Here is a 26622-nt window from a genome sequence, read left to right on the forward strand (position 1 = left end):
ACTGATCGACTTATCCACGGGTCAAAGTGAGTACTGGACCTTAACTTGTATAAAAAAAGGAACCATCCCTTTCTCTGAGTGGCAAAAGGAAGATCCCAAAAAGCACTAATACCCTCTACTCCCTCCATGGCACAGCTTTTGGCCTTTTTGAATACCTGGATGGGTCTTTGCACTCTATGAAGAATGACCCACAACTTGTATGAGCATTTTCATGAAGCCATGATGGAAAATAGCTTGTAGAGCAGTGGGCCTCCAACCCTCAGAAGCCCTAGCCAGCTTGTTCAATGGTCAGGAATTCTGGAAGTTGGAGGCCAAAACAGCTGGAGGGCCACAAGTTGGTCTGCTGTCGAGCATCCACAATTGGATGATATTTCTGATTTGTAAATCAACTGTTCTACATACCCTTTCTCAAAGTAGAAAGATTAGTTTACAGCAGTGGTTCTCAACCTGGAGCCCACAGATGTTTTTAGCCTTCAACTCCCAGAAATCCTAAAAGCTAGTAAACTGGCTGGGATTTCTGGGAGTTGTAGGCCAAAAACATCTGGGGACCCCAGGTTGAGAACCACTGGTTTACAGGGATCTAAGGGGATTTGATGAAATAGCTTATCTCCAAATGCCATGCGATTAAATTTTATATATAGTGCAAAGGTACATATGGATATGGAATTCAAATTACCTGGCTAATCATGTGTTGTCCTGCTCCTACATTATGCTGAACAGATTTATCAGTTTTTTTTTCTTTACTGTACATTAATTATTTACTGTACTGTAATTATTGTACATTAAAGTGCAGGGGGTTTCAAAATGGACCTAATTTCAAAGCTGTTTATTTCACAATAGCAGCATGTTACAGTGACACAAAACTTTCTCAAGTTTTACTAGCCATTTTGAGCCAGAAACAAATAAAAAATAACTATGCAAATGGAGAATATCCCATTAAGTTCCTATGTTGTGGGTTTGCCCTCTTGTGAATTACTGAGGCTAGAAGCTGTTTGTGTGCTGGGAGAGGGATCTATTGGTAATCTTTTGAAACTCTATGCTTCGCCCTTTCAAGGGGTAAGGGATTCATTCATGGGTGGTTCATGGTTGCAGAGATACAGCGACTTCTAATTAAGTCCATCTCTTCTATACACCCTGCACTTCACACCATACTCAAGGAATGTAGACTGACATTCCATCAAACCATCCCTCACAGTAAAGCTAATTCTTTTCCATGCTTTTGTTAAAACTTTCCTTTTAATCATTAAGGTAACATCACCCATCTAAGAAATACAAAATTTTACATGCACATAACATGAATAACTGCTGATTCTTTTCGTAAACTGGGAGCGTGTGACACCTTTTCTTGTTATAAAAAGGTCTTACAGTGGGGCTGTACTATAGGGTTTCCCCCCCTCTCAAACTGTACATTGATTCTCAAACTCTTCATATTAGACAATTTCCAAATGTTACTTCACATTTCATGCTCCACCCAAAATGATGGTATTTCTCCTTTATATGCAATCTAAGATTGGAGGGAAATTGGAAAACTTATAGAATTAAAACTATTCTCAAAGACTATTATTTCAAATTTAGACAGCCTTAGCATGAAATAATACAAAGCAAGCGCCACATTTTATTTCCAAACAATTGCCTCAGATGGCACTGAAAATAGTTACTACAAGAGCACTTATACAGTTAGAACAATATCCAGTTATTTCATTAAGTCTGAAAATCTCTATGTAGCAGATAATCTACAGCTATTATATGACAGTTGTGAACAGCAAAATACGCAGATGGAATAATGCGAGTGATTTCAGAACTTTGAACTGAAATGGCCAAAACAAGTTACAGAAATTGAGATAATGCAAGACAATGTTTTAAAAACCCAATGTACTAGTAAAACTATATGAATACAGCAAGACATAAATTACTAAAGCATTATATGCATCTTACTGATTCCATGTTAACAACCATCTTCCTTAGCATTAGAAAGTTGTACTACAATAGTCAGGCAAATTGACTCTACATTTTCATTATAGTATGATGGACTGTGGTCTTTAGTTTGGCAGTTGAACAATACATCCTTTCCTTCCAAGTTGGCCAAAGTCTGCAACTTAAAATTCTGCCATTAGATATGTCAAGAAATATCAATATATGCATCTAATGACAATATCTGAGGGGCCATCCAACTGTGCTCTTTTTTACAAAAGTCGGTGAGCCACTTGTGGATTAACTGAGTGTACTGAAAAGGCCTTATGCAGAAATAAAGAACTTAACAAAGAAAGTCTATAGAGCATAACAGGATCCAAAGCAGAAAAACACAATAGTTATGGCACTGGACACTGGCCATCTTTCACCTGCTATACTAAACTGAAGTTTCACTTTAAAAAAAACCACCAGTCATGAAGAGGTTAAAGATTAAGCCTGGAAAGTTTGTTTGTTTTAAAGGGAAATGCCATGGCCCAATTTGCATACTGCATTTGGAAGCAAGGATGCTTGGAGAGAGGGTGGGAACATGCTGAATAATCTTGGTTGACATCTTAATGTCAGAAATTGTATCCCACCAACAGCTTCTCCATAGTCAATGGTTCTATTTCCTGATAAGAGAAAATGTGCAAGGAGGGAACTAGCCATTATTAGCATTCACAACAGGATATATCCACTAACTGCTGGAGTTTCAGGCAAGAAGCTGAGTATATGCATGCTTTTTATTCCTTTCTGCCCAAATACCCCAAGGGCACCAGATCTTGTCTTATCTTGAAAGCTAAGCAGGGTAAGCTCTGCTTAGGACTTGAATGGGAGACTGCCAATGAATACCAGGTGCTGTAAGCTATATTTCAGAGGAAGGAACTGGCAAAACCACCTCCGAGTATTCTTTGCCTACAAAAACCCTAAAAAATTCATGGAGTCGCTATAAGTCAACAGGCAACTTGAAGGCATGCACACACACTATTCTTTTAATCATCCAGTAGGGGATTCCCAAACATTTAAGCTTAAAGGGAGAAATGGGTGGTTGAAAGAATCGCACACATTTCTGAGGATAAAATTCCTCAGGAGGATAAAAAAGCAAGATGTGTTCATCTACCATTAAATATAATTTGCACTATCAATATGTTTTACCAGTCTACAGCAAATAAATCTACTGAACATTCAGAAGATGAAAAAGCCAAAGGCTTGTTTTAAGTACATACTTGAGACAACTATTGAATTATTCCTTTCTTCGCAACCCAGCATTGAGTCTTTCACAGGCACAGAGCACATGAAATAGCTGATGTTGCAGAACCCTAGAATGACCACCGTGGCCAATCATTATTGCAATTTAAGCAAACAGGTACTAGGCCAGACCACTTTAAAGATAAGCTGAACCCTGTTTATAACCGTTACATGAAATGTGATTGTTCCCTTTTAACAATCCTGAGAGTGTAACCCCAAGGTATAAAAAGTCTACCATCCATATGCATAAAGAATGGCACACTTCTAAGGATTCCTGTAAAATGTGAATACTTGTTTATTGTCAAACTACACACTAAAAATCAAGGATATTTATACAGAAATGATGCATTAGCAGGCAGAAGTGTGGAAAATCAATGGCAGCCTTCCCGTCACAGAATTTTCAGTTAGTTTTCTCAAAGCAGTTGAAATTATACATGGATGTTTTTTTCCCCATAATTGGCACTCAGATAGCCATGGTGCACTGCAAGAACTGAAAAACAAAAGCAAGTTCAATATAAACATTGGTATTTAGAAAAGGTAGTTAACTGGGTGAAGTATGAGAATACACAAGGCATGGGCAAACTAAGGCCTGGGAGCCGGATGTGGCCCTCTGGGTGCTTAACTCAGGCCCTCCTCATTTTCCTTGTCTTCTTGCAGAAGGACACGGTGGGGGAGGAAGATGGGGAGGAAGTGACATAGCAGCTGAGAGCCCTCTGGAGTGCTCACAGCTACCATGTGTCTCGCCCTCCTCCTGGTGTAAGGAGGGTATGAGCGGCCCCATCCTTACGCCAGGAGGATGGCTCGAGGAAGGCATGCGGCGGCTGAGAGTCCTCCAGAACACTCTAGGTCACCACCTGTCTCGCCCTCCTTTCTAATATGACATAATAGTGAAAGACAATACATTGAATCTAGAGATCCTGTGAGCAATTACAAAACATGCCCAATAAAGCAAATAGAAGAAGTAATTTTTGTAAATTCTCTCTTATGCCTCTTGAAGATCTGCTCTGGATGATTGGAGGCACTCTGGTACAGCACAGGAATTGGAGTCAGACCTTTAGGGATTTTTCAGCAGTTAAAACTTTCCACTACCTCCCATTAGCAAAAATTTCCCCTATATCAAAGGATTTTCTGTAAATAAAAGAGCCTTTTCATTCTTAGAAATGCAACTCTGAACTCCAGAAGTTAAGAGGCAAAACAAAACAAAAAAGGAAACAGCAAATGACAATAGATTTTATTATATAAACAGGCCCTTTGTATCCACAGGCTACACAAACCATGACTTGACAATATTTGAAGAAAAAATATCCAAAACTTCATCTGCTCACCCATAGAAAATCATGATCAGCATATTTAAGAAACTAGAGCTGATGAGGTCCATCCTATGCAATTTTCTGAATAAACACCCCAAATAACCCCAGGAAAAGGCCTACAAATCAAAACACTAAGAATTTTTTTTAAGCTATATTATTTCAGTGTTGTAAAGTATCTGTGTCTTAACTATGTTGTACCCTGCAGGTAACAAAATTATAAAATTATATTATCATCATTATCATTATTATGTGCAAGAAGCAAAGCTCAGTATTGAAAATAACATAGCTATTTAAGACACCATAAAAGTCTACTTCTTGTATAAGCGTATCTTTGCAGGCCGAAGGCTACACACAGTGGTAAAGTATGGCCATTACACAATAATTCTGTACTTGGTTTAAATTTCAGATCTGGCTTCCTTCCCTTCCATGCCTCAACAAGATAAAGCTTGTAATATCTAAAAGATGGAATCAACATGCTGTTTTGAACAAATGAATGCTCAAACAGATTCATTCCATTGCTACAAACAGTTTCACAGAGAAGAAGTAACAATTCAAACAGAATTTTACACAGAAGACTACCTTCTTCACAAACAGCTAGTTAGGACTATACTCAGTCAAGGCCAAATTAACAAACACACTAATTAAAGGCATTAGAAAGGCATTTTGATTTTGTACATTGTTTTCAAGTGTTATCAGGTGATTTGAACTGGCATTCCTATAACGGGTTTCCACTACATTAAATATTCTCAAACATCAAGTCTGATTGGCTAATCAAAATTTGAAATGTAACAGTTCATTAAGTAAGGAGTTTAGGAGAAAGCAATGAGAATGAGACAGGGTCCTACATGAGACGTTGAAAGAAGCAGAATAAGCAATTTGATGCAAAATACATTAAAAAAGCAAATACATACCCAAGAAAATGTCAGGTAGGGCCCTTTATTTAATAATAGGCATGTGCATGGATCCGTTTTCAAAAACGGTCTTCAGCTGGTTCAGTTGCCCATAATGGTATGGGCTCCGCCACCATTTTTTTCTGGTCTCAACAGAACAACAACTGTCGAAATCCGACTGTTTTCAGTTTCTTTCGGTTACACATGGAGTCCAGAGGGGGGAGGCAGCCATTAGAAGGTAAAAGATCATAGGAAGCAGGGTTTCTTAAGCCCTCCCTTCTCTCTTGATTTGGAGGCAGAATCAAAGAGTGATGGGGGAAATGGTATTCCTAAGCAAGGCACCAGTTCTGGCACGTCCAAATCAAGAGAGAAGGGAGGGCTTTTTAAGGAAGCCCAGGGTATGATATCTCCAGACTGATCCCTCTTCCTTCCCTGGGAAGCTGCCTAAAAATGCCTTGGAAAATGCCTCCTGCAAGGAGAGCGCTGCATGCACCTTATCTCCTCTAGCATAGAAACAACTTTAACAAAGCATATGTTCTTCTGCACATGCCTAGTGATTTCTTCAGCCTGTTGCCTGAAACCCAAGTTTCCTCTAAAGTCAGAAGGTAAAGGATCCCAGGAAGCGTGGTTTCTTAAACCCTTGCCTTAAACCCAGGTCTCCTTGAAAGAAAGAAAGGATCACAGGAAGCAGGATTTCTTAAGCCTTTGCCCTAAAAATGATGGAAAGGGAAGCCTCGTAAGTTCCCCATTGCCACCAATGGGCCGGATCTTTCAGCTGCCATAAAGAAAAACGGATTCTCACCATACCGAATTCTGGAAGCTCCCGAAAACGGATTGGGGGCCACGCTGAAATTCGAGACACTTAAAATGGATTGGGATTTAACCGAAATGCACAATCCTATTTAATTAGATTCCTATAGAGTTTAAATAGTCATTAAGTAGTTTTACTACTTACATCATCATAGACAAGATTAACAATGCCTTGCTGCATGCTGTCTCTTCTCCTGAAAAAGTCTTCAAAAAAGAAAATTTTGGCATATTAGTATTGTTGAAATCCTCAGATACAATACTAAACTAGATGTTTAATCTTCACTGGTTGTAAATGGAATTCACTGGATTCTTAACATTCTTTCATTAGCACATTAACAGCGACCAGCTGGATTGCAAAAAAAAACATATATTTTTTAATTGGATGAGTCATGTCATTTTAAATATTTTGCCCTGTTTGCTGCATTTTTAATGTAGCTGTTAAACATGCTAAAGGTAATTATCAACCCATTAGAACTGAAGTGGATATAAAATTAAAAATACTTTGAGTAGCACAGCAAAATCCCTGGGATGGACCAAGAGATTGATTTGAGTTCTACAAACATGAGAGTGCTTTTCTGGGTTCTCCTCACTCCACATCATCATCTTGAGATAGAAAGGATCATCTGAAGACATGTGATAGAGGCAATCTGGTTGTGCAGCCTCACTCATGTCAAAGTTTCTTTCTATTCAGGCAAAATATTTATATCCAAGTCATTTAATTTTATTTCACTTCATTGAAGTTAATCTCACCTCAAATTCACAATTTTCTCACTAAAGCCAAAATGGTATTGTTAGTCCTGAATATAGCAGACCTGCTCAACCAGTTAGAACTGAACATTCCCAATCCAAAAAACCAAAATGCTTCAAAACACAAAATTGTTCACACAGGTGGCTGAGATGGTTAGAGCTTTGTTTTCTGATGGTTTCAAATGAACATACACAAACTTTCTTTCATGCACGACAATACTAAAACTACAGTATAGAAAATTACCTTCAGGCTATGTGTATAAGATGTATGTGAAACAAATGAATTTTGTGTGTAGATTTCCCGTTCAGTATATGTAAATATTCCAAAATCCAAAAGTATTTAAAATATAATTCCCTTCTGGGCCCAAGCATTATGTAAAAGGAATACTCAATGTGTAGTGAATAACAGTCTATGTGTTGTTGGTGCCATTATGTCCTGAATCTTTTGTCATTTTAAAATTGGGTTTTTTGATGCAAACCTATCTTCCCCAGGACTCAATTATGGTACTTGGATAGCACTTTCATTATCATGTCTGCATCTTACAGGATCCAGGGGTTTGAGGTTTTGTAAGGTTATAGAGCTCTCTGACTAAGAATTCTAAATACGTACTCATCTCTAAACTACAAATCGCAGTGTTTGATAGGGTATTGCTATGGCATCCAAGTGCTATAACTGTATAGTGTGAAGGAGGCTAGAGGTGGCATACCTTATACCTCACTAATATTACTTCACGCCTTTTACCAGAAATGACATATACAAAACTTGGACTAAAATGATCTTTCTTTCTTTAAAAAGATGCGTAACAGAACTAATAAAATAGCTTACCCGTTAAAGCCCGAAGCTTTACACAGCAAGCCACGTAGTCATCAAAAAAAATTCTGCCATTCTTGCTGTAACGTTTTACTATGGCAATTAAGGTCTGTGGGCTTAGTCTATAGCCTAGAACAAGATAGTGGCAGGAAAGTACATTTGTAAGTTTCATTTCAGAACAGAAGGCTTAGGAGAACTTGCATGTTTTCAACATATTGAAGGGTCATTGAAGAACAAGTAAAGCATCACATAAAAAGTCACGTTAAGTTTAATATTTTCCTTCTGCATGCGGTACTTAGCAACTACAGAATTCCAAAGTATGCTGTATCTATATTCCTACCTTTCTAGAGCTAGGACAGATACAAGGCTCACATCTACATATTTGGCAGGAGATCTAGGACTGAAAATATACCTCTCCCAGGCATCCTGGGACAACTTGGTAGGTAGGTGGGCCGGAAGTCGTTAACCTTCCTCTCCAACTGGCAATGTAGGTATGTGAGTTTAAAGCCTCAACTGGGGAAGTTTTGCAGAATGGAAACGGTGAGCAGAGAAAAATACATTAAGAACTGACCATTACTCTACTACTATAGATCATATTCTCACACTGTTTTGGAGACAGGTTTCCAAAGCTTCATCTGCTGTGATGATTATGAATAAAATTAAGCAGCTTTCTAATCAGTCAGCCTTTCTTTCATCTAAAAGGAAGATGAATAGCCTTTTATATTTTGCCCACTATATAAACATGTAGTCTGTATGATAACATTTCTGTGTCGATGGCAGAATATGGGCTATATAATATTTTGCTCCCAAATGTCAGAAATCTTTGTTAACATGTCATGGACTTACTACCTCTATTGTCTAGCCCTGGATTTACTTTCCATCACTGTCTTCCCATATGAAGAAGGCATTATGCTCACAATTTGTTTTAAGCTTCATTGTTAGTATAAACATCAAGGTAAAATTGTAACAATCCTAATTCAACCTTCATGGACGAAGAAGGAGCATTCTAATGTTTGGTAGGCATTCTATGATATTTGATACAGTTGCAATCAAAGAATGCCCTTTAGAATTAATGCAGTTTGACACCACCACTTTAACTGCCATGGCTCAAGGCTATGGAATTGAGGCAGTTATAGTTTTACAGAGTTTTTAGCCTTCTCTGCCAAAGAGCACCGATACCTCAACAAAGTACAAAACCCAGGTTTCCATAGCATGAAGCCATGGCAGAAAAGTAACAAAATGCATTAATTCTACAAAGCAAATGAACCAAAGATTTTCATTTTCAGTCATTTGCCATGTACTATTCTTTTTCTACAAAGAGTCCCAACAAGTCTATTGATTTTTGACAACAGAATACTTTCTGTCTCAACGGATGTAGCATACTGGGACAAAAACTATCCCAGGCCATTTTAAAGAAACCATAATGTTATTTCTCTTGGACAATAGTTGATTCCATTAACCTGGGACAGATATACGGGTATTTACTGGCATCACAAAATACCCCACAATAGAAGACATGCATATGCTAATTTTGGGATAGAACACACTTGATCACTGCTTCTTTCAACATAGGGCCTTTTTACACCCTCCCACTACGCCATTCTAAATGGGGTCACTAAATATACCATGACTCACCCAATGATTTTTTTTATCTTACAGCATCATCAATTTTATTTGTGACCTGCCTCTCCTCATGGCTGAAATACTAAAAATACGTTTAAACAGTTATTCCTCTATAACCACCCCTACTAGTCTTCCAACAAAACACTTGCTGTCCAGACATGAAAGCAATGTGCCTTACCCATAGCAACAATGACTTGAGTCAATTCATGAAGTTCCACCGTTCCGCTTCGGTCTTGATCTATCATCATGAAGTTTTGTTTCCAAGCACTGAGAGCTGCCCAGAGTTCCTTGAATTCATTGTATCCCATTTTCCCAGTATTCTCTCTCTGATTTTTCAGTTAAGAAATATTCTGTAGAAAGTTAACTGGACATCTGTGTTCAAATATAATTTGAGAACTTTCTTACAATTGATTAGGTTAGGTAAAGGTTTTCCCCTGACATTAAGTCCAGTCGTGTCCGACTCTGGGGGTTGATGCTCATCTCCATTTCTAAGCTGAAGAGCCGGCGTTATCTATAGACACCTCCTAGGCCATGACTGTATAGAATGCCGTTACCTTCCTGCCAGAGCGGTACCTACTGATCTACTCAAATTTGCACGTTTTCAAACTGCTAGGTTGGCAAAAGATGGGGCTAATAGCAGGCACTCACTCCGCTCCCCGGATTCGAACCTGCGACCTTTCAGTCCGCAAGTTCAGAAGCTCAGCGCTTTAACACGCTGTGCCACCGGCCGCTCCAGAGGGTTACAGCATCTTATTCTTACTCTAGCTCCACTTAAAATAGCAACTGTTAACAAAGCAAAGATCTGCATATCCACATGCTGCTTATTCAGTTTTACCAAGCCAGAAATGTTATATCTAGACCAGGTCATTTCAACTTATTCTGCAATTAGACATTCAAACATAAAGTATATTCTGCAGTGAAGCTGCTGGTAAGATGGTGGAACACAATCTTATATATGCTTCTGAAGTTGTAATCCTGCTGTCTTCAGATGCAAAAGAGGAAGGTAGCCACCACTCCAGTAAGTTTCTAGTATTATACTACAAATGGGGAGGACAAACGTTTTTATATTTCACTCAGGCAGTAAATACATCAGGGCGGTCCTGTGTATGATGAAATGAAGTGCCAGACCATTCTGATGACTCTGTTCCTACAGCCAGCAGACATGAAGTGAATGTTCTACAGCATATTCTAAAGTATTTAAGTGTCTTTACAACCTGACACAACATGTTTATTCTGACATAATCTCCAGCAGTCTTAGCTAACTTACTTTGTCAGACTGGCCCAGATCAGCTCAACTTCTTTACTTTCCTCATCTCCACCACTTTATAAAACAGAAAAAAGTAATCGCTTCAGTTCTTACTCCTTTAAACTCTTGTTTCTGTGGCCCAGGAAACAGTATCTAATCGGGTTAATTCAAATCTAAATTTACAGTTCCATAAGAGAAAAGCAGAACTTCAAGGATACGTCTAACATTGATATCATAATTCTGCACGTCTCCAAGCTGAATGCTGAAATTACAAGCAGAAGATATATTAATTTGGGGTTAGCTATATTGATCTCATCTGTAATCAGCACTGTTGAAACCATCATAATCCCCAACATAATGAAATTCATAAATACTAAGAATTTAAGTGCATCACTTGCAAAACAACGGATAACTTGTCACAACAGGCACTCATATTGAAATTCAGAGAAAATAATTTCTGTTTAAAAGGATCTATACAACATACTAGATTTACATGAGAATGGAAAATTGTATAAAATTTAAATTAAAAAGAGCAACTTTTTAAAAAGACTAGAGAATTGAAAACATTCTTAAGATATTAAGTGTAAATTGAGATCATATAAATAGTTAAGATCTTAACAATGAACATGCTTCTTTAACAGATTAAGAAAATCCAGTAATTATTTATAAAAATTCTTTATCCAATAATTCATTATAAAAATGTGTTGTGTCACCACGGGCTTTTTCTAGTTCTATTAGCCCAAAATGTTTAAAAATACATGAAATAATAATAATAATACACAGATAAAATACAATACCATTAAAATGCATAAGACAAAAATTAAAGCACCAATACTAATAAAATGTAAAGTTAAAATTCATTGTTTAAAATTGACTGAGGAGGCCTGCTGGAAGAGATAATTGTGCCTTAAATTTTGACAGCCCATTTAATTGTCAAATCTCTTCCGGCAGGTCATTCCAAAGCTCAGTCAATAATGTAAATGTTCTGAGTCTTTAAATTGATCAAAGAAAGAAAAAGAAAGAACAAGGAGGCGATAGGGCGTCTGTGAGTAGAAGATGGGGTGACGCTGACAGGGGATAGGGAAAAGGCAGAACTATTTAATGCCTTCTTTGCCTCAGTTTTCTCACAAAAAGAAAGCCGTCCTCAACCTCAGCAACATGGAATGGATGAAGGAGTAGGGGAAATCCAACCATAAGTAGGAAAACAAGTTGTCCAGGTCGTTCTAAACAAATTCAGTCCCTAGGGCCAGATCAACTACATCCAAGAGTATTGAAGGAACTACTGGAAGTTATTTCACAACCACTGGAAATTATCTTTGAGAGTTCTTGGAGAACGGGAGAAGTCTCAGCAGATTGGAGGAGGGCGAATGTGGTCCCTATCTTCAAGAAGGGAAAAAAGGACGACCCAAATAATTACCATCCGGTCAGCCTCATGTCGATACCAGGCAAGATTCTGAAAAAGATCGTTAAGAAAGTGGTCTGCAAACACTTAGAAACGAATTTGGTTATTGCTAATAGTCAACATAGATTTATCAAAAACAAGTCATGCCAGACTAATCTGATCTCTTTTTTCGATAGAGTTACAAGCTGGTTCGATGCAGGGAACGCCTTGGATGTAGCGTATCTGGATTACAGTAAGGCGTTTGACAAGGTCTCCCATGATCTTCTGGCAAAGAAACTAGTCAAATGTGGGATAGGCAAAACTACAGTTAGGTGGATCTGTAATTGGCTAAGCGAACGAACCCAAAGGGTGCTCATCAATGAGTCGTCTTCATCTTGGAAAGAAGTGACAAGTGGAGTGCCGCAGGGTTCTGTCCTGGGCCCGGTTCTGATCAATATCTTTATTAATGACTTAGATAAAGGGTTACAAGGCATAATCATCAAGTTTGCAGAAGACACCAAATTGGGAGGGATAGCTAATACTCCAGAGGATAGGAGCAGAATTCAAAACGATCTTAATAGATTAGAGAAATGGGCCGAAACTAACAAAAAGAAGTTCAACAGGGACAAATGCAAGATACTCCACTTAGGCAGAAAAAATGGAATGGGGGACGCCTGGCTCAGCAGCAAAACCTGCGAAAAAGATCTTGGAAGCCTCGTGGACAAGTTAAACATGAGCCAACAATGTGATGCAGCAGCTAAAAAAGCCAATGGGATTTTGGCCTACATAAATAGAAGTATAGTGTCTATGATCCAGGGAAGTCATGCTACCCTTCTATTCTGCCTTGGTCTGACCACACCTGGAATACCGTGTCCAATTCTGGGCACTGCAATTTAAGAGAGATGTTAACAAGCTGTAATGTGTCCAGAGGAGAGTGACTAAAATGATCAAGGGTCTGGAGAACAAGCCCTATGAGAAGCGGCTTAAAGAGCTGGGCATGTTCAGCCTGCAGAAGAGAAGGCTGAGAGGAAACATGAGAGCCATATATAAATATGTGAGGGGAATTCATAGGGAGGAGAGAGCAAGCTTATTTTCTGCTGCCCTGGAGACTAGGACGTGGAACAATGGCTTCAAACTACAGGAAGAGAGATTCCACCCGAACGTGAGGAAGAACTACTTAACTGTGAGAGCCGTTCGGCAGTGGAACTCTGTCCCGGTTCAAGGCAACTTTGCTGCATTACAAAAATGCATATTTGGATTTAAAGCTACACCGTACACTTTTTAGCTGACAGCGTCTTTTTTTTATTGCACTGCACATATTGCAAGAACCTTACACAAAAAAGCACATCTGAGGCACAACTGTAGTATCATCTAAATATAAACATTTCCCAATGCTAAGAAACAACAGAACAAAAACCATTGAAGAATGCTACTATCAGGCTATTATATTAAGAAGGTAACAGATTAGGCCTTTAAGAATGCCAATGGTATTTGAAGATTAAACATATTGTGCTCAGAAGCAATAAAATCTTACGAGAATAAGTTCCATTGATTCCGGACTGTGTTAGACATCTCTGTAGCTCCTCAGCATCCACTTCCCCATCCTGTAAAATGAATGTATAGAGATTTGTGGTTCATGGAAACTGGCTCATTTAGTAACACAAAATATAGTGTGTACATCTTGCAGAATCAGCCAATTACTTTACCACAATTTACAGAACCTGAATACTTCACAAGCACTAAGTTCTATTATACTAACTACAATGAATATTCAAGTCTAAATTTTAATGAAGCACTTATAGAGCTACAGTGACACCTTGTAGCAACAGATTTTTCATATGAGATTGCTTGGCATTTTTTCATAAGTGTTGAATGACTTTTTCTTAAAAGTGCTTCAAGTATAGTTTTTAAACTATTTAGCAAACCATTTTCTGAAAGGGCTTTCCCCTCCGCTTTCTTCTCCATTCCAGGCTGACCCTATGTATTCACTGCGGTTTCTTGTGTTGGCATCAATCTAGTTGCATACAAGTGATCCAAAACCAACAAGTCAAAGAAGTTGAGAAGACATCTACATGTTAATACACACATTATTTCAAACAAACAAATGTCTTACATAAAAAAGTGTAAATTAGGTCCTTCACTGATAATCTAAACTTTCCCAAAGAGGAGTATCTGCTCTGAGTAGAATGAGACATAGCATTTCAACTAGATGGTATATCAATGCACCATCCTGGCAAGATATCACGTCTGACACAAAAAACTCAGCCACCCAAAATGGGAATACTCACGTGCAAACAAATTAAATGTTACTGTATAATTTATGCCACCCCCTCCCCACAACTTGATTTTACAGCAAAAAAATTAAAAATAAATATAATGAAAGCTGTTTGTGAGCTTCTCCAATGAAAATGTGTACAATGGGGTGTAAATTGTAAACGATATAGCTTCTTACTTTCATCCCACTCAAATTCTAGTAGTCTGAAACTGCAAATGCAATATAGGATTCTCAAAAGCCATTAATCAGAAACAGAGCTATTACAAGCTGAACAGCCTAATTTTGCTCCAAGCTAGATTTAAAAAACTGCAAATTGCCAATTAAAAGTCAGAAGAAAGCATGCAAACTTGAGCACTATTTTAAAAGCTGTATACTTACAGGTATGTCAAATATCTCTAGCAGACTGTGGCACATATAAGAGCAAAGAATTCAGTACTGTAGAACTGTATAAATTACTTATAGCATTTACCCTCTAAGAAGAAAACAATTTCATTGGGTAAGCTCAGAGGGAACAAGAAAAAGGGAAACTGAAATGTTGATAAATACATTTCTGAGTCTCACTGATTGACTACAATGCAACACTTCAAAATTATCTTTGTGCTGCTTTCACCCACCCCTCCAAAAGCAATATCCATGTTACTGCAAGTTTCTACCTGATCAGTTCTTTTGAGTGTCAAGGCCCACGCTTCCATCACCCCACTGGTCTTGCTACATGGAAGATGACATATTGTGCTTATTTGATTGGGACTTCAGGAGTGAATGTTTATTCCTCCTATAAAAAACTAAATTTACTAAAATATTACACTTTAAAATTGAGAAAAAAATATGGAGGTCAGCAATTAACGTATTTTAAAACTTGGGTTTGGGGAAAATTTTATTCCTTATACATACAGTTCTTCTAAAGCAGTGGCATTCAAATGGTGTTCACTCAATGCAATCCTAATTATTTACCCAGTGCAAGTTTCACTATATTCAGTAGACTTTAGTTCTTTGTGAGTTAAAATTACAAATTTAGCTTTTGAAGAATCAAACCAGTCTAATCAGTGCTCCAGGCTGTGTGCTCTAGAACATGTTCTAAAAACCCATTACAGACAGGGATTTTTCAGCATGCATTTCTTTAGCAGTTAATCGAACCTTGAAAGTATTCACTGTAGGCACAAATTTGGAAAACCACTGTTTTGAATGTGTAACTAATACAAAGGTACTGCTGCTTCAAAATTGTCTTTCTTGCCAAAGAGGGAGCAAAATGTGATACATAAAGGAACATTCAAGCCACTATTTTAGATGAATAGCACAACTCAGGATATCTGTTATATGAAGCTGCTTGTAAATACAAAGCTTTCTTGCTTTCCTCAGTGGAAGAAATGCCTGCATACACCTTTTGCATTCTTATGTAGTGTTCATTATTTGGCCTATTGTTTCTCTGCAGATAATAAATTTTTATATTCCCCAATACTGATCACCAACAATTCCTATTTAGTTGCTCTTTATCAAAACATTTCTTAATTGTTTCAAATATAAGAAAAGAATCTGAATTCTGAGATCCACCCAAAAGACTTCAATCTATTTTTTTTGACAGGCTGAGATTACAGAAAGGTTGCTCTAAGAAAAGCAAGTGGGAAGCTATTTTATACAGCCACTGTCTTTATAGCCTTCAGATTCGTGGCCTATAGTAAACCATGCCTTTAGTGAAAAGATGTCATGTACTAAACAACTTCTGTAGTATCTAATGCATCACAATAACTGCTACTAGTGAAGCAAACAAATGCTGCTTTGGAACAGCTATCTAGTAGTGACAGTCCTCTTTTGTCATCATTACAAAAAGATAGCAAAAGTAAAAGCTAAATGATGTATTTTTTCCAATTATTAATATCCTCCTCCCCATTCCTTTTTGGTTTCAGTAAGGTCAGTATGTCAGTCACAAAGCTGGAACTTGGTGGGGCAAGTGGCTACTGGAATTAAGCACAAGATGGCCCACCATTTCATCAGTAGTGATACTAATGCCCATTTATATAACGTTTTTCTGTATTCTCCAATCCAGGAAAGAGATTGGAGAATACCAGGAAAAAACACCAGTTTCCAAAATCATCCATCATGTTCTTTCCTCTACTTGTTAATCTAAATTAAAACTCCTTTCAATTTTTCATTGCTTCAATGGGGCATGCTCACAAATTGTGTATGCATATTTCAGTAATTCTCAAAGTTCTGGTAACCAGATAACATTTCCTTGTCAGCTGCCCAGGTGACTAGAGAATACACAAAGCTTGTAAAGTGACAGAAGACTTGTTTCATGCAACTAGTAAAACAAAATGGAGAAGAAAAAAAGTGCTACAAAACTGAAGCCATTTTCTGTGTGGCGTCTCACTATATCCCTTTATTTAATCAAATCAAGACTGCATCCTATTGCTGATAAAGTTGGATGCATATTAAAAGTATCTTCCTCTTTTATATCCAGATAAAGGATATAAGAAAGATAAGTACTTGCCTCTAAACTTACAGCTCAGATTTAATTTGGTTTAGATCCTCAACCCATCAGAATAGATGTTTAAAGAGATTGGCTGTCATTTGGTATTGCAGTTAGAAATATGTAAGTTACAATTTATAACTCGTCTGCGTTCGTTGACACTTTGTAGTTGTACTAGAAACCTCAGTAAATGTCATCCCAGTCCACTTGAAGCACCAGTAGTTGTCAGGTGAAAGAGATCAATTCAGCTTCTGGTGGTGGTGAAAGGGGGGGGGGTCATCATTTCCACTCCCCTACTGCCAGCCAGTGAGGCTGTAAGACTCAAAAATAGGATTCCTGTCTTTATCTCAGTCTCACTGGTTGGCAAGAGTGGGGTGGAAATGCTCACCTCTCTCCAACTGAAAGCTGAACGGATCGCCTTCATTCACTTAATCTGGCTGCTGGCACTTAAAGTGGATTGGCACATGTAAGAAGCCAATCTACAGTTCCCTTGACTAACTAGTATGTATTAGTTGCTCCTACCTGCATGCACCTTCATGGACTAAGATCCCAAAATCTTTTTTTTTATTACCACTAAAGCAGAATTACTGAATCAATGATAGTCTAGTAAGTCAACTAACATGTCAATTCTACAGGTTCTGCAAGTGTACTCTAAGAGGGAGTAATGACATAAATCAGGCTTCAGGGTACTATTTAGGTAGGGCAATCCTTACTCAGTCCTTGTTTCAGACTACAAATCATGGTTAATTCATTAACTCTACAAATGAAGGACTCAAGTGAGTCTATTACATGCAGAACCAATAGCTTTCATAAAGCAAGTCTTAAAACTCCATTGTAATTTGGGAATTAACACATAAACAATTTAAATATGTACTTATTTAAGGGATTTAAGGGATCACTCTGAAAATTTCAAAAAGACTAAAATCTGAAATGGTATCCTTTATGGTGGCGAAGATATCTGACCATGACTAACTCAAAAGATGTGCTTATTGAAACCCAAACATGTCTTTAAACATTGATAAAAATTAAAATACCAAAGGTGGGAGGGAATATCTGAAGAAAATTACTCACCTGAAACTGGAGTTCTTCATGAATATTGCCTTTGCAGATCCACACTCTTGACAGAATGCATATTGGCATCACAAGTCCCAAAACGTTCTAGAGACCAATGACCTGTGGGGCCATGCATATGCCCTTTGGTGAATCTTTACTATAACCTTTTAACCAGTTCTTTTGCCCAGATCACTTAAATATCTGGCACTTCTCTACAAAATAGCTAGCCATACAGAATGCACACAACTCTTCCAACCCAAAAACCTGATATAGACTCAAAAATAGGATTAAAATGTCATCTCACAAGCTCTCCATTGAAATATTCATTCACTAATAACTAGGCTTATTCTATATAATCCTCTCAACCTTGAAAAATGAGCACTATTTTGCTGAAACTACTTCCCCATATTAATAAACTACAACACCCTGTAAATATGATCATTTTAATATGATTTTCAGCAAAGACACTGAACTAACAAATTTAAAAGGCATATCCCACACTACATTAAACCCTTACAGTGAGATTCTTAACATAAGAGTATTCAAAATGAGTAATTTTACTAAGATAACCAGGCAATGAAGCAGATGCATGTGAATCTGTATTCATATAGCCAAAATATTAACTAAGAACAAGAAATTGATTTTAATACCTGTGTTCAGGACAGAAATATATGGAAGGAAAACAATCATTTTTGTTTTAAAATAGGCAATATGAAACGTGCAGACTCCCTAATAAATAGACATATAAGGATTTTGGAAGAGGTGCAAGAAGAATGAATACCTAAATCTATCAAGGGAGACTGAATTCACAAACCAGTATTTTACTATATGGAAAGCTAATTCCCAGTACCTAAATCCAATGGCTACTCCCAACTACAGTAGAAACTTCTAATCAATGTGAATTCCATGTGTTGATTGATTCAGTGAGTCTGCTCTAGTTAAGAGCAATTGGACTAGAGCCCACATACCCTGGCCAGCTTTCAGCTCTGCTGTCACAATTTCCCTCTCTCCAACTCAACCCCTCCCCAAAAGAGAGAACAATCCATAGCCTGTCATCCATTTGCCTTTATTCAAGCAGCAAATCAATGACAACACATCTAGTGCTAGGCAGCGAAAGATAAAGACCGTTATGAACACAAAGGATGGGGAAGGAATGGATCACTCCACTTCTCCTCTCCCAGACAGCCTGGTGTCTGTGATCATAGACTAATAGAATACCATCCCTAAATTCTGTACCTACTCTCCCAGACTGCTTGCTAGAAGACATTTTTCTAACAGCCTCTTAAGAGGCTGTTTCCATGTTAGCTGTGGAGGAGGGAATACTGCAGGCTTGAAAATACTGTAAATTTATTTATAAGACTGCTATACAGAGAGTGCTCCAAACTCATTACATGCTGTTTAATTAATCCCAAAAATATTACCCCTTTATTTCTAACACTAAAACTAGCTAAACAAGGAACAGTCTTTCAAAACCTTAGGATAATAGATTGAACTTACTTGTCCAGCAATAGCACTGAAGAATGTCCACAAGGGATCTGCAGCAGCAGCAGCAGCATAGGCACCAGCGTAAACAGAATATCCAGAAGATCCACCATGGGCCACACTTGGTACTCCTCCAGGGACTGGCTGGCCCATTGCCATTTGCATTGGCACCTGACCACGGTATGCGCCATACTTTTGGAAAGAGAAGAAACATATTTCACCATATTTACCAGCTCAGTACAAACATATAATGCCAGGGATCAATAATTTTATTTTTACTGGATCAAAGTGCCTTATACATAGAAAATAATGTGTTCCTATACCCTGTTTCCCTGAAAATAAGACATCCCCTGAAAATAAGACCTACTAGAGGTTTTACTGAATTGCTAAATATAAGGCCTCCCCTGAAAGTAAGACCTAGCAAAGTTTTTGCTTGGAAGCATGCCTGATGAACAGAATACCAGAGGATGCAGGATCGGTAAATGTACGTACCATAGATTGTTGTACATGGAAATAATGGTATTAACAAGAAACTCTTGATAGGATTCAGTTTGTCTGGTTATGCTGGTTTGTGATGACAACTACTGTACAGTATATATTAAATGTTCATTTTTTTTTGTTCAACAATAAATGTGACTTCTTCATGGAAAAATAAGACATCCTCCAAAAATAAGACCTAGCACATCTTTGGGAGCAAAAATTAATATAAGACACTGTCTTATTTTCAGGGAAACATGGTAATATTACTGCATCTTTTTGTCACAAGAATACTTCAAGAAAAAAGTAAAGTAGGTATATTGTCAATTTAAAAGTGTGAATTATAATCTGCATTTCATCACTGGATTTTAATTTGTATTTTAACTCCGTGTATCTTGTTGTATGTCTTTTAATAGTGTTTTATCTTTTGTTTAAATGATGTTGTATCCCGCTTCAAGCCACAAGGAGAGGTGGGTTGTTGTTGTTATTATTATTACTTAAATAGGTTTTCTAAACGATTAGTCCCTAAGCAAATGATACAGTGAGAGGGTTCATTACTATAACAGGTAAGGCATGAAATAAAATGCACACAGCTCTTCCATGAAATAAGGTGAGGGTGGGAATTATGCAGCTCTCCAGCTATTACTAAGCTGTAACTCCCAACTGTTCTCCAGCATAGCCATTGATGATGAGAATTTGTAGAGCTATAGTTCAACATCTAGACAACCCCACAGCTATCACCCCCCACATCAAAACTTTTGGTCCTAATGATGAAACTTGAAAAACCAATAAAAAGAAGTGCTGGCAAAATGAAATTCTCCAATAGTATTTAGAAACTATAGCAACAAGAAGAAGGCTAGGTTGTTCAGCTATTTTATCTGTGATAGCTGAAAACAATGTACAAGTCCAATTTAGAAATATTCTGCTATTTACTATTGTCTCATATCCCTCACACAAAATGCCTGGGACAAGAAAAGCTTTCGGATTTTGGAATACTTGTATATGCATATTTGTAAATAATGAGATAACCTAGGACCCAGGTCTGAACACAAAAATCATTTGTTTAATATAGATACCAACTGAATTATTTTTTTTGCTACTAGAATATAAAAATGGTTATAATTTTCCAGTTTTATGAGGTTTATTTTAAAAATATTTTATATATGTAACATTTAAGTTAAATATTTAAGACTGAAGTATTATTAGGAATATAACATATTCATAAAGAAACATTAAAAGTTATATATAACGACTATTTATAAAATGCAAGGCATTTCTAATATTAAGGCTAGATGAACAACTACTTACCCATTTTAAAAGCCTATGCAGGCAGTCCACAAGTTACAAACAAGATATGTTCTGTACGTTTGTTCTTAAGTTGAATGTGTATGTAAGTTAGAACTGGTACATTTTAAGTGTAACTCCAGATGCACATACACATCTATCTATCTATAGATATAAGCTTTGGAGAACATTGTTTTGCTGTCTGTGCCACTGTTCACTATCTGTCCCTGTGATCACTGGATTTTGAAAATTTTGGCTTGTGGTGGAAACAAGGATTAATCTTCAGTACAGAAACCTCTTCCTCATGATAACTCTTTAAGGAATGAATTTCCCTTCCAAGGGATAGATTTCTCACTTCCTGTTGTCTCACTCCTGTTCTTAACTATGAGTTGTTTATAAGTTGGATGTTTGTAACTCAGGAATTGCCTGTACTTTGACCCTCACTGTTAAAATGAGTGTAATCCTACACATGCTCACTCCGAAATATGTTCTAGAGTCCAATGGGGCTTATTCTCAGGTAGACATTAAGTAACCAAGATAATTTTCCTCAACTTACCATTTCTATATTTTCTAATCATGCCCAAAAATATGAGATAGAAATTTTTGTTGTTGTTTTGTGCCTTCAAGTATTTTCGGACTTCTGGCAAACCTAAAATGAACCTATCTCAGGGCTTTTTAGCAGAATTTGCCCTGTTCTGAGAGAATGTGACTTGTCCAAGGTAACCTAGTATGTTTCCATGGCTGAGCAGGGCTTTCAACTCTTTCTTAGTCAAACATTGAAATCACTACACAAGACTAGAAACTGATTACCAGAGCACTACCAAGATCCTTCCAAAAACCATGTGATATAAGTTTTCGTAAGGGTCTTGATGATGCTTAACTTTGTCAAGCAAGAAAGAAAGGAATAGGCCTAACAGATGTAATGTATATGAATCCTATTGGAAGCTAAGCAGAGTTATCTCTAGTAAGTACTTGGATGGGAGGTTGCCAATGAATACTAGGGGCTGTGGGCTATAATTCAGAGGAAGGAACTGGCAAAACCAGCTCTGAATAACCCTTGCCTAAGAATATCCCCGGTGGTGCAGTGGGTTAAACCGCTGAGCTGCTGAACTTGCTTACTGAAAGACTGGCGGTTCAAATCCCGGGAGTGGGGTAAGCTCCCGCTGTTAGCTCCAGCTTCTGCCAATCTAGCAGTTTGAAATTCATGGTGTCATCGTAAGTTGATAGGCAACCTGAAAGCGCGTGCACACATACTGACATGGATTTAGTAGTTAAGTCAATTATATTGGTGCATAATGTGCCTCAAGACGATCTCTTAGCCACTCTTATCTTAATTGAATCCCCTCACAGAAATAGTCTTGTAGAATAGGGTTCTCAAACTGCACTCCCGACCCCTCCTCTGTCCTTCTTCTGAAAAATGCAGGGAAATTAAAGTTTTGAGCTGCCAGAAGCAGCAGCAGCACCGACATCCTCCCAGGCCTTCCAAATTAGCTTTATAACATCCACATTATCTGCTTTGAACTGGATTATATGGCAGTATGGACTCAGATAATCCAGTTCAAAGCAGATGTGGATTATCTGCCTTGATACTCTGGATTATATGGCTGTGTGGAAGGACCACTAGGGCAAGACTTTCTCCTCCCCTGCTGCCCAGACTCCTTTTCTCTCTGCCCAGACCCCCCCCCCAAAAAAAATAACACACACTTTCTTTAGCTCCAAAACCATATTTCCCTCCCACCAATCAGGGGATGCTTTGATTGTGTTTTTTCCTGCATGGCAGCTTGGGGTTGGACTGGATGGCCTCTGGGGTTTCTGCTATTATTATGTTTATTATTACAAAGGCTAGATGGCCATCTGTTGGAGGTGCTTTGATTGTGTTTTTCCCGCATGGCAGAAGAGGGTTGGACTAGACGGCCCCTGGGCCACTGAAATATTAAGTTTATGTTGGTTAAAACTGTATATTATATATAATATGGAAACATTTTTGGAGCTCCATGAGAAACCTTTCCTTCAAAAAGGTCTCCATGGCTGGACAAGTTTAAGAGCCATTGTTGTAGAATACCGAATTCCTGGATGCTCAAGTCCCATTGCAAAGTGAAATAGTATTTTGCCATTTAAAACAAGAAAACCAGGATATGCTTAGAATCATAGATTTAGAGTTGGAAGAGACCTCATGGGCCATCCAGTCTAACCCCTGCCAAGAAGCAGGAAAATCCCATTCAAAGCACCCCCGACAGATGGCCATCCAGTCTCTGCTTAAAAGCCTCCTAAGAAGGAACCTCCACCACACTCAGAGTCCCACTGCTGAACAGCTCTCAGTTAGGAAGTTCTTCCCAATGGAATCTCCTTTCCTGTAGTTTGAAGCCATTGTCCTGTGTCCTAGTCTCTAGGGGAGCAGAAAACAAGCTTGTTCCCTCCTCCCTATGACTTCCTCACATATTTATAAATGGCTATCATGTCTCCTCTTAGCCTTCTCTTCTGCAGACTAAATATGCCCAGCTCTTTAAGCCGCTCCTCATAGGGCTTGTTCTCCAGATCCTTGATCATTTTAGTCACCCTTCTCTGGACAAATTTCAGCTTGTCAACATCTCCCTTAAACCGTGGTGCCCAGAATTGGACATACTATTCCAGGTGTGGTCTGACCAAGGCAGATTAGAGGGGTAGCCTTTTTGCCATTTATTCTCTAACATATTTTAGTGGATTGTTGAATGTGTGGATACAAAGTGACAACTGTATGCCTTTAGAAATAAGGATACTGAGAAGAATGGTTGCAATGTCAGTCAAGCCTTAATCTCACAAAGCATTTAAACAGGGATGGGGAATTTAGTCTGGATCCTACCATCAAGAACTGTTGCTTAATAGCTGGAGAGCAACAGTTATTGTTTCAATTAAGATAAATTGAAAAATTCACGGTGGCCCATGCTCTCCTTACATCTTGACTAGACTATTGCAACGAGCTCTACATGGGGTTGCCTTTGAAGACTGTTCAGAAGCATCAAGTATTCTAATGAGCAGCAACCAGGTTCCTTACTGGAGCATTGTACAGGGAGAGCGTACAACCCCGTTGTATCAGCTCCACTGGCTGCCATTTTGCTACTGAGCACAAAGTCCTGGCTTTAACCTATAAAGCCTTAAATGGTTCCAGCCCAGCTTACATCTCTCTTTATGAACAAGTTAGAGCATTAAGACCAGCCGGGGAGGTCCTACTCTCGGTCCCAGGCACAATTGGTGGGGACGAGAGACAGGGCCTTCTCGGTGGTGGCCCCTCGGCTGTGGAACTCTGTCCCCAGCGAGATTATACCAGCACCCTCCCTCTTGGAGTTTAGAAAACAGCTTAAAACTTGGCTGTGTAAGAAGGTATTCTATGAATGACAGCAATATGTAAACAGCTACAGGAAACCATGGGATCAATGCAATGTTTTTAAATGCCTTAATGTTCGAGATTTTAATGCTTTATGGCGCATTTGATGATTTGTATAGTTTTAATGAGCTAATTTATGGTTATGTGTATTGCTTTTAGACTTGTAATGTTTTATATTGTTGTGAGGCATTGAATCTTTGCCGTTTACAGTAGAGTCTCACTTATCCAACATGAACAGGCCGGCAGAACATTGGATAAGCGAATATGTTGGATAATAAGGAGGGATTAAGGAAAAGCCTATTAAACATCAAGTTAAGTTAGGGCCCGGGCTGTGGCGCAGGCTGGAGAGCAAGCCAGCTGCAACCAGCTGCAATGAATCACTCTGACCAGGTCATGAGTTCAAGGCCCGCTCAAAACCTATGTTTGTCTTGTCTTTGTTCTATGTTAAAAGGCATTGAATGTTTGCCTATATGTGTAATGTGATCCGCCCTGAGTCCCCTTTGGGGTGAGAAGGGTGGAATATAAATGCTATAAATAAATTAAATAAATAGGTTATGATTTTACAAATTAAGCACCAAAACATCATGTTATACAACAAATTTGACAGAAAAAGTCGTTCAATACACAGTAATGCTATGTAGTAATTACTTTATTTACAAATTTAGAACCAAAATATCATGATGTATTGAAAACATTGACTACAAAAATGCGTTGGATAATCCAGAACGTTGGATAAGTGAGACTCTTCTGTATTATGTTATGAACCGCTTTGACTCCCCCTAGGGATAAATAAATAAGCAATAAGATATGAACTTTCACTCCGTATTTTGCTGCCACTAGATATCCACTGGGGTTTGGTATCCCTGAGTTGATCCCCAAAACCGTGCAGGCTCAAGCTTTATTATATACTAGCTTTGCCCGGCCACGCGTTGCTGTGGCTTATGCTTTCAGAGTGTTGTTCTTTATTTACTGTCCTGATTTTAGAGATTATATTGTTCTGTATTATTATATCACAGTAATTATTACATATTATATTTATAATATTATACTATCTGCTTAGAACTGGATTATATGGCAGTGAAGAGTCAAGATAATCCAGTTCAAAGAAGATAATACAAGATTATAAATGGGTTATATAGCTGTGTGGAAGGGCCTTGAGTCTACACTGCCATATACTGTAATCCAGTTGAAATCTGATAATCTGTATTTTATAGGCAGTGTGGAAGAGGCTTAAGTGAGGCCTAACTCTGCCTGTCCCCTGGGCTGAGTGGGTTGCTAGGAGACCAAGTGGGCAGAGCTTAGCCTTCTAACTGGCAGCAATCAGATAAAAACAATTATTCTTCTCCCTCTAATTAGGACTTTATTTTTCTTTTCTTTTTGTTATATGAACGTAGAGGCATGGATGAGGGGTTGTGCTGCCAAGTTTAGTGTTTCTGGGATGTGTTGTTTTGTCCTAGGCCGAAATTTCATTACTCTTTTATATATATAGACAATCGTGTGGTAAAATGGTGCCCCTTATATAATATGTTGGCTTTGTGATTTTGTTTAAAGTCGTGGATACAGAATCCGTGGATATGGAGGGCCGGCTGTAGAGGCAGAAGTGTGTGGGGGATTTAAAATGGCAACCCTTCTTGGGACTGGCTGTCCTTTCCTCTCCCTCGCCTCCATGCCCCAATGCCTTCGGGAAGGAAGACTGAGAAAAGAAAAATGGACGGCCCAGGGCCTACACAGGAGGGCCGGGGTTGCGAAAGACCTCCTCCTCGTGTTTTTCGAGCCACCTGAGGGAGCCGCCAGCCAGGTAGAGAGCGGGAAGAAAGACAAAAACGAGAGGAAAACAGCTGGGCCGCGGCGCCACAGAAAAAGGAAGGAGGGAAGCAAGCGAGACGGACAGGGCCGCCCTCCAATCACCGCCGCGTTCCTTACTCACCGCTCCGAAACCTGGATACGTCATGGCGACGTTACGGGAGAAGACCGTTAACAGAGCGAGGGGGGAGGGGAGGAAGCGGTGGCCCGGATTCGAAGGCGCCCAGTGGGATTCCGATCTACCTCAGCGGCCCCCGTGCGACGCCCCCCCTTCCAACGACGGCTTCCTCCTTTCTTTAGGCCCCGTCCTCTGAAGAAGCGGAAGTTGCCTTCTCGCGTTCGTCCTCGCGTACAGGCGGCTTCCGATTGGCTGAAGCGATCGCTCGCTTCCTGTCAGGATAGGTTAGTGA

The 26622-nt window shown here is 38.7% G+C and overlaps 1 protein-coding gene across 2 annotated transcripts; it reads right to left on the reverse strand.

Annotated features, from left to right (window-relative positions):
- Positions 1–1592: 1592 nt before the first annotated feature.
- On the reverse strand, positions 1593–26517 carry gca (grancalcin). 2 transcript variants are annotated; one of them, XM_003226237.4, is made up of 8 exons: positions 26337–26517; positions 19303–19479; positions 13548–13617; positions 10851–10894; positions 9565–9712; positions 7779–7892; positions 6351–6409; positions 1593–3685 (listed from the first exon to the last, which is right to left on the reverse strand). In XM_003226237.4, exons 1-8 carry the CDS (start codon positions 26358–26360, stop codon positions 3659–3661), a joined length of 663 nt encoding a protein of 220 aa, XP_003226285.1. In that variant the 5' UTR covers positions 26361–26517; the 3' UTR covers positions 1593–3658. The 2 variants fall into 2 exon arrangements, with proteins under 2 accessions (XP_003226285.1, XP_008117189.1); XM_008118982.3 differs by lacking the exon at positions 26337–26517 and adding an exon at positions 17824–17925 and having other exon boundaries at positions 19303–19442.
- Between the last annotated feature and the right edge of the window lie 105 nt (positions 26518–26622).

Source organism: Anolis carolinensis, chromosome 1 (assembly GCF_035594765.1).
Source record: "Anolis carolinensis isolate JA03-04 chromosome 1, rAnoCar3.1.pri, whole genome shotgun sequence".
Classification (NCBI taxonomy): Eukaryota; Metazoa; Chordata; class Lepidosauria; order Squamata; family Dactyloidae; genus Anolis; species Anolis carolinensis.

Coding starts and splice junctions, on each gene's coding strand:
- gca (XM_003226237.4), bottom strand. CDS start 26,360: ATGACGTATCCAGGTTTCGGAGCG. Junction 10,895..13,547: donor AATCAATGGAACTTATTCTC/GTAAGATTTTAT, acceptor TTGTAATTTCAG/CATTCAGCTTGGAGACGTGC. Junction 9,713..10,850: donor TTATGATATCAATGTTAGAC/GTATCCTTGAAG, acceptor CTGAAAAATCAG/AGAGAGAATACTGGGAAAAT.